Below are 13,841 nucleotides of genomic sequence, written 5' to 3' on the forward strand. Positions count from 1 at the left end.
TTTGCTAACGTTTGGTCGGGGAATAAAAAATGAATAGAAACACGTTTGGTAAATTTTATTCTTTTTTTGTTTCTTTTAATTTTTTAAACATTTTTATTTTATTTTTTTTATTTTTTATTTTTTCGGCGGAGCCTCGCCCCGGATCAGGTGAGCCCGAGCCTCGACGGCGGTCGCCGCCATGGCCGAGGCCGGCGACCGGCGAAAGAAGAAAAAAAAAGAAGAAAAGAAGAAGAGAAGAAGAAGAGAGAGAAGAGAAATGTTTCTTCAAGAAATGTTTTGGAGCAAGAAACAACAAATTGTTGTTTCTTTTTTGTTCTTATTTCGTTCCGAAACAAAAAAACAAAAAAAAAAAAAGAACAGAAACGCACGTTTCTTAGAAACGTTTCCATGCACGCCCTTACATTTTTGTTCCAGGGAACAAATTTGGAACAGAAACAATAAACAAGAAAAAATTGCTTCTTGTTCCCGAACACTTCAAGAAACAATTTTTCTCTTTCTTATTTTTTTCTTTCTTTTCTTCTTCTTTTTCTTTGGCCGGTCGCTAGCCTCGGCCATGGCCGACGACCGACCGTCGAGGGCTGACGACCTTGTCGGAGTGTCACCAGCCCTCGGCGAGCCTCATTGTGGCTGCGCAAGGCCATCGGCCCTCGTTGGTTGGTCGCCGGCCATGGCCGAGGTCGATGATCGGCCAAAAGGAAGAAAAGAGAAAAAATGAAAAATAAAATAAAAATATTAAAAAATTAAAATAAACAAAAAAAATTATACAAGTTTACTAAACATGTTTCTATTCTTTTTCTATTCCAAGAACATAAATTTTGTACAATTACTAAACACATTTTTCTATTCAAAAATTGTTTCTCGAAACAAAAATAGTTTTTTTCTATTTCTGTTCCCTGAAACAATTTTTAACAGAAATGTTACCAAACACATCCTAAATCACTGTCAAAAGAAACTATTTCTAGATCCATCCGTGCTCACGTGACTTCAATTTCTTTTACATAGCTTAACCTTTCTTTCTCAGAGGTATTAACCTAATTGTATGAAAAGCTAATATGAGGGTGACGAGAAATTAAAATTCCATAAGACTGTAATTTTGGCATAAATCTAAACGTATTTTGCATATTGGTTTATATAAAGCTTATATAACCTCGAATAGTAGTTGAGGCAAGAAAAGGAAAATGAGCTGGCCAACGTTCAAGGCAAGAACTCGATGAATTTTGAAATTATTTTCCAAGAAGCATTCACTAACGCACTAAATTTCTTAGTTCGATTTGTTACTATATGAAAGTCCAAATTTCATCTTAAAAATAGAAAAATAATTAGTGCATATGCGCTGGAATATGAATATCTAAGGACACTCTTATCTCTTCGAAGATCTGGGGCCGAATGCAGGGAACCATGGAAGAAAAGCGACCCGTTGCCAAGAAAACAATAATTACCAGTTGACGGTCAACGATCGATAAATTGGTAATGTGTAACTTGATGATTTCAACATAGTCGTTATGAGCAATTGATTAATCTAAATTGCACATCGAGTTATGACATGAAATATTTAAGGAAAACTTCTCTAAATATGGTACCCTTTTATACCTCCGATCATTAGTCTTCAAACAGGAAGGCTTTGTAATGCAGGTTTGACCGGAAAATACAGTCGATTTGGTAATGAATTTGGATTCTCCTACTCATATCCCTGAAACTTAATCAAGTTGGGAAAGAGACGTTAATTAGTTGCCTGAAAGTTGAAGAATCCCTGTTGAACTTCTTGACCACCTCCCTATAAATGTTCTTGCCCTACTTATGTCTCAGATCATGTGAGTGAGAGAGAGAGAGAGAGAGAGTCCAGAAAGTCAAAGTCACTAAGCATGGCAAGAAAGAAGGTAAAGCTTGCTTACATTGAAAATGAAAGTGCCAGAAAATCTAGCCTCAAGAAAAGGAGGCAAGGTTTGTTGAAAAAAGCGAGAGAATTAAGCATTCTATGCGGTGTGGAAACGTGTGCAATTGTCTGGTCTCCAGATGAGAATGAGCCTGCCACTTGGCCGACATCTCCAGTTGAGGTGGAAGACCTCCTTACGCGTTACCTGAGCATCCCTGAAATTGAGAGAAGCAGGAAGATGGTGAATCAAGAGACGTACCTCAGGGAGAGGAACCACAAGCTCACCGAGCAGCACAAAAAGCTTGATCGGAAGAATAAAGACTTGGAGAATCACTATCTCATGCAGCAACTTTATCTGTACGAGAAGACCACGAGTGCACTTGCCTTGGATGAGTTGAAAAAATTGCTCTCCTATGTGGAAGAGAAAATTGTAGAAATCGAAAGAAGGATTGAGTATATCGAGCGAAGGGATAGTGCACCCCAATCAGGAGGTGCTCCATTGGCAGTCGAAGGCCCGGCAGACAAGGAGGAGGAGGAGGAAACAACCCCAAGAGCCAACATCGGCAATGTTGGTGGCGATGGCAGTGGCGGGGGTGGCGATGCTTCTTCATGGGATGATTGGTTCTCGGATATGATGAAGCAAAGTGGTCATGCTGCTGGCAGCAGCTCCAGCAAAAGAGAAACCTCATATCCTTTGGCATATTCAACCGGTGGTGCTGGTACATCTAGCCATGACGTTGCCATAAACTTGCCACAAGGGAATGTTGGAGTCGGAAGTGGCAACCAAGGGCATGGTGGAGGCCCTATCTATGGTGGGGACAATTATCCTATGATGCCATACCAAGGATATGTTGGGGACATGAGTGGCGGACTTCCTGTACGGTTCGCTCCTGGTAGCGGTATTGGGGGTGCATATGGATATGCAATGGGGCCTCCCTATCAATGGGAGGTTGGCAGAAGCAGCAGTGGATATGGTCCAGTGTTCCCTTATGGAGGTGTATACAGAAGCAACACCAACATCATAAATGCTGCAATGCAACCGCAGGAGAATCCTGGAGGCATGAATAGTGGCCAGGGGATGTCGCTGCCTGTAGCAACGGGTGGTGCTTCTGGGATGGGAGTGTATCAGAGGAATCATATGGTGGCCGGTGTACCCATGTTGGTACCCCCTCCTGGAAATGCTAACACCAGCAGTGCCGAGTATGGGTTTGGTGTGAATCAAGGAAACGCCGCTGCTCGTTCTCAAGGAGGAGGCCATGGGGGATATGGGGTGGTAATGCCCCCAGGAAATACCGGAAACGAGTTATGGATGCCTCCTGACAACGCTGGAGCTGATGCTGGTAGAAGCGGTGGCAGCAACTAGCCCCTAAGTTTTGCCTGATTTAGATGGCATTATCTTTTGTTTTGAATAATAAGGGAAATTCTTAGTTAGACTCAGTTCAGACGAATCTCTTGTATCTCCAGACATTGACGTGCTTGATTCATAGGAACATTGTCTAGGCTAGAATTTTGCCTGATGGAGGGTTTCGGTGATGTTCTCTTGTTTTTTTCTTATCTGATTTGTTGAACTTGGGCTATTGAGAGTTAATCGACTTTATCAGCTTCAATATAATCATTCTCCCACCTTGCAAGAGTACTGGTCCTTTAGCGGAGGATCCACCTTCGAATCATCATCATCCATCTACTTCAACGCAGATTATAGGACAGTGCCGGTGCAGTTTATCTCTGGATGTGTAGGATACAATAACTCGATATCGAATCGTGATAAGATGATCTAATTGTTACTATTCCATCTAATAGAACTTACGCTTTTTTCATTCTTCGAGTCAGTTCGCAAATTCTGGAGAACTTTCGTGCTGTTACTCTCTGTAGTATTGACTCCAAGAATTAATTATGCTAGTGAATTCATCGTTGCAAAGACCACGTATGTCGCTTGATGTTATAGGAGTTTGTGTAACTCTAAATTTCACGAGAAGTGAGCACGAGTTAAAATATGACTTTAACGAAAAAACCCATCTTCAATCATCACCCTCGAGCATTCTCTTCATGACTAGATCCATGGCAAAGATTTCCACGCCAAACACAAATCCATCACTGTCGAAATGCTTCTGATATCTGGTTGCTGTATATGGAAAGTTCTACGGCTAGTCCTAACAAAATTTCCACATTAGTATACCATTAGCCTTTGAGCTGTGTCTAGCCTGTCCAAAGCGATGCCCTCTCGGGGAGACAAATCGAGAAAAAAAATCCGAGTCTCCTTCCATTTGAGTCTTAGCTGTCTTTGGGATATCATCACGTTGATTAGGTTTCCGACAAAACTATATACGTTTAAGATAATCTACCGTTTAAAGATGGAGCTTTACTTTATGTGGGACAGTATACTTAGTAAGATAATCTCAAAGACTTTGAGCCACTTGCCATATTAGATTTTTCGTGGATATATTTCCAATCAAGGCCAGCAATGCTCTAGAGAGTCGGATGACCAATTTCAGCCTTTTGTCATCTTATCTGTTTGTTTTTTCTTTCCTTTATGGACAGTATAGTATAAGTCACTTGAACATTTTTGAAAATTTACATGGATGTTCGATTCCATGTTTGTCTTGCTTCTTTTTGCTAAATTTGCATTATTTCTATAGTCAATATGGCAAGCCCATTAACTTTAGGGTTAGGTTTAGAAGGTCAAGGGTCACAAAAAATATAGCTTGAGGATAAATGGTTAGAAGAATGTTACGCAAAATTTGTGTTAAAATCTCGCACATGCATCGTGCCACGTGGCTCGAGCATGTGCGAGTTTTACCTATAGATGTCCTTTTTATTATCATTCTTACACATTCTATCGAAATAAAAAAGGTCGTGAAACAAGTGAAATTTTGCATTTAAATTATGAAGTTTTCGTGATTGAGATTCAATACAAGTATTAGGCTCGGCCATCTTAGTGATTTTACATACTAATTGCTTAATAAAATTTTCTAAGTGCAAGATTGAAGAAGCACTGCACGCATAAAGAGATAATTAAAGACCATTTGAAGAATAATTATACTTATTTATAGAAAAATAAGAACTTTGCTGTGCAGTATCTTCAGCCATCGCCGTTTATAATGAATAAATTGTGGGCAACAATAAGATCCAATAGTGTAGTATCTTCATTATGAAAGTACAATTTCAATTCGTGAAGAATATATTTCTCTTTGGAATAAACAAAGAAAAAAAAACGTGTAATAGAAATATATTCAATTAAAAACGCCACTCAACAACTTCTTCCTAATTTACATGTGCTAGAAATGCATTGATAGGTTAAGGAGACAAGCACATTTGCTATTGAACCCCACTAATCTCCATGGCCTACGAAGCTCATGAAGGCCTGCTTACATTGGTTAAGGGCCCTAAGCCCTGAAATTAGTTTCAACATTACCATCAACGACAAAACCACTCGAAATTTAAAAAATGCTAAAATTATAATGACCGCCTTAATAACTCGCATTACCATATGTTTGCTTCGAGTCGGGGATGTCATCTCTCTTAATGCGAAGCTAATGAACAAAGAATTAATTAATAGAAAAACGAAGGGGAAATGACAAAAATGCTCCACAAACTTTGGCTAAATATATAATGTTGTTGATGAATTTTTAACATGTTCAATATATTCCTTGAATTATTGATAAATGTTTAATGTAATCCTTTTGCATGCTCAAACAACAAATTACATGTTATTTGATAATATTGATTTTTATATATTCTAACTTATTTTTTTTTTTAAAAGCGAGTTAATATGTCCATTATTATTTGATGATATAGATTATTATAAGTGTAACTTTCTTTTGTTATCCACCATTCAAACCTAACGATTCAAATCTACATCAACAAATCTCATTAACTTATAATAACGGAAGGGTAGCATTGAATATTTTCTATAAATCAGCGACTAAACTAAATATTTATCATTATTTTAGGGTCATATTGGACAAACTAAAAGTTCTTGGACGATATCGCATATTAGACAAAAAATTAGAGATCACTTATGTCATTTTTTCATTTTGACATAGATGCCAAAGCAATTAAGTCAAAATTCAAGGGTACAAAGGCAATAAACTTGCTTGATTTTCGAGAGTTACAAGTTAAAAAAAAAACCAAGCATCTGTTGTTTTTTTTTTTTTTGTGTGTGTTTTTCCCTCACGGTATGAAATTTGTTAATATGTGGACATTTCGGCTTCATCAACAAAGAGCTTGAGTTTTACTTCATATTTATTAATTACAGTAGCGTTAGAGGTCGCTGCCGGCGAAAGTCTACATCAAGTCAATGCTCTAGCTAGCGTCATTGTCAATTCTCAAAATTTGACACCCTACTTTAAATGATTGATCTTAATAGATAAATAACAAAGGGAAATCATACACCAGCAGCAAAAATCATTGAATCAAAAGATATTCCAAAAATATACGGATGCTTTATACGAATTTAGTCAAAAAATTATATTTTGCGTGCACAATGCATTTAGAAATGACTTGGCATAAAAAAATAATATAGTCACATCAACTGACATGCACCATGTAATTTCTAAATTAGATCGTGGTTCAAACGCATCAAATCAATTTTTTTTTTTTTTTGGGGTGGATTATTTTTTAAAGGATGTAGAGTACTCATTTCCCTTTAAATTCTCGCCCTCAAACACCAAGGATCGAGGAACAAGACCACCTTTGCAGCACACCCCGGGGCTTGGGCTTGTGATTCAAACCATAACATTTACAAAGCTTCATTTGAAGCTGACTATTATGTCGAAATTAAATTGCAAGTTGGAAAAAACAAGAATTAAAACCATCTCGTGCATCATGCGCAGCTGTACTTCCCCCCACGAATCTTGGATATTCTCAGGAAAATTATATAGATAATAGTGGGCGTCCGTACCTTTGGAAGGCCAAGCTGCTTTTCCATGTTGGTTTCTTCAATTAGAAATGGGGAGGCAAGGGAGAGGCTTTAGGACACGCGTTCATCAACTTGCTTGCGAGTTCGGATCTGCCAAAATGAGAGTCGCGTACTTTGAGGCATCGTGTGCATAGAGATTAGAGATTTGGGGGTGCTTCTCAAGATGAATGACATGTTACTAGAACCTATTGTACACATCGAAAATGATCCAACCAAAATTTATTAATTTTCATGCAATACAAATCTGATTATCTATATCCTACTTAACTATACCCAACTCTTACTGAAACTCAATCCATGTTTAACTTAAGTTATAGAAAATTATATCTAAACAGAGGTGAGAATGATGGGTAAGTAGATATGAGATTGAGTGAAAATGATGGAGTGCAAAGAGAATCATAAGGGATTGAGCCTAAATAAGTTGTAAATTCTTTTAACATTCATACTATTTTGGATTTAATTATTCTAAGCCCATTTATGACCCATTTAGTATATTAAACTAACTCTGATAACAACTTAGTCTATCATATATAAAGAGATAGGCCTATGACCCATCATTATAGGTCTAATGTTATTGATTGAAAAGATGTCATCTTAATTGTTATGAAATTATTGAATTATTAATTAATACAAAGGAATTATTGACTAAATGTGAAATGAAGAGGGAAAATATTTCAATATTCGAACTTTCTTAGCTAAGGTTGTTCTAAGAATAAAACTATTCCAATTTATTCCCAAATTAAGATGAGAGCGATGAGTTAGTAGGCATGAGATCAAGTGAAGGCAATAGAATGTAAAGAGACTCATAAGAGGTTGAGTCTAAAGAAGTTGTGAATTCATTTAACAGTTATATTATTTTGGATTTAACTATTTTAAGCCAATTTATGACCCATTATAAAAAATATAATTACGTCTTGTAACAACTTAGTCCATCATATATAGGTTAAGAATAGGTCTATGACCCATTATGATATGTCTACATGTTATTAATTGGAAATATGTCACCCTAATTGTTATGAAATTATTGAATTATTAATTAATACAAAGGAATTATTGACTAAATGTGAAATGAGGAGGGAAAATATTTCAATATCCAAACTTTCTTAGCTAATAAAATGCTCCAAATTTAAAATTGGAAATTGTGAGCAATATTGTAGAATAATGAGGTAGATTATCAATAATAAAGTATAAACTGGAATTTAAGATTAATGACATATTGGATGACCTCAATTAACATATACGATGAGATGTCATTTGTCTGACCAACCATATTATATACCAAGAACATTAACTTTGTCATTAACGATTATAATAATACTTAATCTATAATTAAGGAGCTCCACGACCCCCACTTTCTCGTTGGTTCGGCCATCATAAAAAGAACCTCGCATATTTAAAAATAAGAATCATTAAAAAAAAAAGGGAGTGGGGGAGAAGATTAATTAAGGATTTTTTAAGATTAAATTAACCTCCTAGATGGCAAGATCTAATCAATCACCACTACCCCGATAAGGACGAAACCCTAGGGCGACGCTAAGCAGTTGCTCATTAGTGGCCATCCTAGCAGATCCAACCTCATATTACTTTTGCGTAACTTTTTTCTATTAAAGCTAAAGAAACGAGATATGTGTATTGCGATATGATTAAAAAAAAAATGCTATTCATGAAATCCTCAGTGAAAAGCTTCAGATACATCGTACCTAAGTACAAAACTTTAAGTATTTCCACATTAATAATAAGCATGCGTCATTCTTCCCATATTTAAGTAATTTGACCGGTAATTTCGACTAGATGATGAACCCCTTGCCGGTTCAACTTTTTTTTTTCCAAATGGGTTTTCAATTATATTAGCATTGATATTCGAGCACGTCCATAATGACATTGTTTAATGCAGATCATGAGATTACCATATCTCACGTGGCAGAGATCGATGCAGGGATCATAATTAGCCTCATAAGCTTCTGCTTAACCAAGATTACACGGTGGAACTCGACGGCGGTTTCCGTCCTTCGATGGTCGAGAAAGTTGTCCTTCGAATTCTTACAGCATGGAATTTCCTTAAATCTACACGTGTCGCTCACTTTATCATCAACACCAAAAAGCGAAATTTACAATGCCATGTAGCCAGTCTAGTAGCAAAATTAAGCGGAATCGACAGTTTTTAAGTGCAAACTGTTCGTGATATCCATATGAATTCGTGCGTGCACGTTAGACTAAGTGGAATCCAATAACGGGTCTTGTTGAGAAGGAATGAATTTTCGTTGGAGGTCATTCCATATTTTATTAAGTCCTGAGGACACCGTTCTATAATATTTCCCACAAGCTATTAATTTCTGACAAACATAGTTAATTACTGCTTTTCTTCTTCTCTTAATACAAATTTCTTGGCATGACAGATGCCAAACATATGCATTTTACCTCGAAGATGATAACCCATTTATGTACATTTCACTCTTTTTGCTGAAATAGACCATGTGGGGGTTTTTTTTCTATATTCATTTGCACATTAATAGAATGGATGTTTATCTTGTGACATTATGGAGTTATCCTAATAACTTGCCTGTCAATCGTAATTTTTCTTGCCTACACTCCAATTCAGTGATGAATCAGATCAATAAAATCATTGACGGTGTGATTTCATTTCATGAATTCAATGAGAGTGACTCCTTTGATCATCATGACCTGATTTGAACCGGACGAGAAATTTCCATATTGATATTGCATTGACTATTGCAAGTGGAAACAAAAGAGAATCTGAGAAGAATAGAACAAGGATCTCAGAGACCTATTAGGTGCTGTGTGAGCTGCATCCTTCTCTCTCTCTCCATATCCATTGGAGGCCTATTAGTGGGGTTTTGCCAAAGTTACACAAGCGCAAAAAGAAACAACATTTTTCCATCTGACGCGGATTGCAAACTCTAAATGCCATGAACATTTTTTGTCTGCACGTGCAATTTTAATTCGCTCTTGTGCTCGAGAAGGAACATATTCAGTGAATCTAATACATGTATACATATAGAATTTAATTTGGGTAATAATATAATGAGATACCAGTGAAACTCATAAAGTTTATAATATTTCATAATCTTCCAAATTCAGGTCCAAATAATAATTTCTCGATACGCCCCACTAATACCGCGGATCTTTAACGACGGCCCTCCAATTGGCCACATCTTATGCGTGCCAACGAGGCACCAACTCCTCATCTCCTGCCTTACACGTGGCGCATGTCACACCCCATAAGGTCGTGCCTAGTGTCTGAGGAGCCTTTATTGATACTCACATCATGAATAGTTTAATCTAAAGTAAAATCAACTAGGGCTAAAAGATGAGCCCCGGATGTGCTGTCTCTAGAACATGGAGGAATTGATTATACAAGGGGGGTGAATCAAGAAGGCGTTTTCCTTTCCCCTATTGGGCCAGGGACTAGGGAAGGGGTGCTGGACCACCTCATCTTGCTTAAAGAGGAGGAGAGAAAGTTGGTGTGCATGGTCCTCAACGCCTCTCGACGACCGACGGCGGTGGAAACCGGAAACGAGAGGAAGACCTCGCCTCCTCGAGGATGTGTCCACGGACCGAGGGGCACAGTAATCTCAACTACGAGGCGACGGGATTAATTCTCTTCTTGTACGAATATACACTTCGTTCTCTCACCCCTAAGTGTTTGAATCAGACAATTCGAATATCTCGAGAGGTCTTTGTCGACCTCTTGAAATGTAAAGCTATTAGAATACCGTGCATAATATGTTTTATAGCCTGACGTTGATGTTTTGCGTTTTCAAGAATTTATTGAAAACTTTGTAGAAAGTGCTTATTCTGTTTGAAAGCATTCTCTAACACGCATCATCAAACTGCCGATGTGATTAATTTTCCCTTCTGCCCTGAAGGCAATAACAATTGGGAAGGCCCGCGAGTGGACTCCCTAGTACATGAGTTGGTTAACAGTCACGATTGATGCTCTTGTCATTGCGATGTGTACGCTGGCGTTTTAATATGCCCTGGCCTACAAGTTTCTTGTGGCTGTGAGGGTTATCAACATCAATTTTTCTCCTTCCGTCCTTGACTCTGCATGATCTGCCGAACGATGTCCTTGGAAAAACCGGAGACGCCGGAGGTTTTCAAACTTACTAGGTTTCAGTTTATCTATGTTCTTGATTTTCTCGGACATTGGCCCAATAATTGGTAATGCGTTATGCGTACCTACCTAGGTGAGAGAGGGAGGGCAATCATTAGGACCGAAGAAACAAATGACGTGGGCCAAAAGATGGGCAGGAAATGTCATTGTTGACTGATGAACAGTCCTTGTTAAAATGTCCAACTCTTTTTCTCAACCTGCAAAGAATCGGGGAAGCCTCATGGGACCATGTCAGGGTTTAGGGTTCCTTAGATGCTTCCAAGGAGAGTTATCCTTTGCTTAACGCCTACTGATCGGGTCTCTTCCGTGCTTCTCTTCCGGTCAAAGTGCTTTCCTTTCGACTGCTGATATCTAGTGGGATAATTCGTCGGAACGGGCATTTATCTCGTTTCTTTTTAATTTAAGCTGTTACGTAATAGGCCAATCAAAGATATAAAGCTAAAGAAAACGACATCAGTTATGTGTGAAGATGAAGATTCATGATCGTCGAACCACATTATTAATGCTACATAATCAACAACTAAAGGGTGATTAATTAACGTCACGTATTGCTATATCTTTACTCGAACAAAGCTTGAGGGTATCTATTGGAAGATGGCCGAGCAGAAAATGCCCTTAGTTTCCTGTTGAGATCTATTTCTGAAACCTCATATGTTGTCTTGAAATCGATCTGGGAAATGCCATTTGAGGTTTTTGAACTTGCTTAGTGTTCGATAACAACCTCGCTCTTTCCAAACCTGGATACCTCCCCTCCCCCTCCTCAAAGGCGACGCTAAAATCACACCTTCAAAGAATCTTCTTTTGGACCGATCCTTAGACCTACCTCATGACAATGACCATACGTTAAAAAACAAATTTGCATCAATATCTGATGATAATAAATCCAAAGGCTCGACAGGTTAAATTGTTGTGGTCCCTCTTCCCTTCCTGGCATTTTCACTTTGAAAATCTTTCTTTTGGTGGCCATGATTTGAGTCTGTGCCCTTTTGGGATCTACAATTATTAGCCGTTGAAACGTAAATGGAATTGCTTAGTGATGTCATTCAAGCGTTCCTGCTAAGTAAAGCTACGAAAACCCTTATCTCACGGCCTACAAAATCGCTGTTTTAAGGGACTCAATTGTTGGGGGGATAATGCATTCATTTTGATTTACAAGCTGGCTCCAATGGGGGCAAAACCGTTGACTTAGCTTATCATTAAACAACCCATGACCAGAGATTATTTTGGGTCAACGGTCGATGGTAATCTTTACACTTGGATCTTGAAAGCTTGATGAATATTCACTGAATATCCACCGAAAATGGTCAGTGGTCCAGGGCAATAGAGTTAGGGTGTTTTTGACTCAGTTTTGGGATAGCCTTCGAGAGAATATACAAACTTTTGGCTAAAGGGATTTTTGAAATGCAAGCAGTATTTGAAAAAAAAAAAAAAAAATCATTTAAAAAATATATTGAAAATGAATTTTGAATTAAATTTCTTTTGATAAAAATTATACTTTGTAAATGATATTTGTTAATCTTTTTATTTATTTATTAAAAACTCTGAAATTATTTGCCAACGGAACTTAGCCGTTGCTAGCTAGGTCTAGTTGTTGGCCAAGTGTCCTTAGGAGTGGCTTGCCGGCAGCGAGATGGTGAGATTGCATGAGGTGATGACATTTCCAAAATTATGAAAATTAAGCGAGAGCAAAGTTTGAAGAAAAAAATGTATCTACATTTCAAAGATGCATTATTCAAAGCATCTCCGGACTTGCCTTAGGTTAAAGGTTTTAGAAAATGCAATTGCATTTTCCCAAAACTTTCCAAATTTTTTTGTTAAAAGTCATGTGCATTTGCCTAAGGGCTTTGCAAATGTTGAATCAAGTGCACTCTTAGTATCTTCCTTGAGATAGTTCCGAATTACAAATCTCTTATTATTACAAAGTTGTTGTGAAATATAAACAGCCGGTTAAGTCTCATTAAAACTAGATGCTCTATTTAACACTCCTTCATCTCATCTCTGGTCTCTCTTTTATATATATCTTTTTCTAAGAGCACATAGTTATGGGTTTATTTTATCCAATAATTTTCATAAACACTGATTTATATGCTCAAATCTAAAGAAGTCCATCGCATTCCCAAATAAGTCTGCGCCGCGTAGCACCCCTGTAAGGACTAATGGAGAAAGTTAGGGGTCTCACTGATAGTGGATAAAAAGTGGGCTTCGCAAGCATTAAAAGGCAAAGGAGATAATGATGATCTCGATTAGCAATTTTTCTTTATTTTCCACCGTGTTTCTTTTTTCAGTTTAGTGTCCTTTCTCAGCAGCCACTCCCACTTCTAGTGGGCGTGATCTCACGCCAACCAAAATGCAATACGATATAAAGAGACAAACCACGAAAAAGGCGGTGTAAAAAGCAAACCCCATCTTCCTTATAAGGAGAGGCGAAAAGGAAAAGGAAAAGGGAAATCAATTGGCAACCCACATATGGTTCGATGTACCGCAGCAAAGGCGAAGGAGCTTTGGCATTGTCCTCGCCACTCGATCGGGGGTTTCCAAAATCTGAAGTACAGATGACAAGCCAGGAAGAAGCGGATTGCCACTTTTGGCTTCGGACCATCTTTTGTACGATTAGCGGTTATAAATTCTAGGAACCCAATTCTTGAAAACTTCGATGGAAGGAAAAGTTCCTAACTTTTGCCATAATTGATCTCCTTCGAGTCAAGATTGGAGGAGTTTGTCTTGTGGTACCAAATTGGAGTAGGATTGACTAAACTTTTATGAAAATTATCTTTTGAATTTATCGTGCATATGTCTCTCGGATGACAGTGAATCCACATTTATTTTGGCTCTATATGGACATTGAGGAGTTGGAATGACAAAATTTTCTAAATTATGAGTCATACGTCACATCTGTGGCGCTTGTAGTTAACATG

The 13,841-nt window shown here is 37.8% G+C and overlaps 1 protein-coding gene across 1 annotated transcript; it reads left to right on the forward strand.

Annotated features, from left to right (window-relative positions):
- The first annotated feature begins 1,862 nt into the window (after window positions 1–1,862).
- On the forward strand, window positions 1,863–3,236 carry LOC104414987 (MADS-box protein SVP-like). The gene has a single exon (XM_010026225.2). The coding sequence runs from the start codon at window positions 1,863–1,865 to the stop codon at window positions 3,234–3,236; it is 1,374 nt and encodes a 457-aa protein (XP_010024527.2).
- Window positions 3,237–13,841: the final 10,605 nt, after the last annotated feature.

The sequence above is a fragment of the Eucalyptus grandis genome, chromosome 1 (genome assembly GCF_016545825.1).
Source record: "Eucalyptus grandis isolate ANBG69807.140 chromosome 1, ASM1654582v1, whole genome shotgun sequence".
NCBI classification, from domain to species: domain Eukaryota; kingdom Viridiplantae; phylum Streptophyta; class Magnoliopsida; order Myrtales; family Myrtaceae; genus Eucalyptus; species Eucalyptus grandis.

Bases quoted from the DNA above. Each gene is read 5' to 3' on its own strand.
- LOC104414987 (XM_010026225.2), top strand. From the start codon at position 1,863: ATGGCAAGAAAGAAGGTAAAGCTTGCTTACATTGAAAATGAAAGTGCC.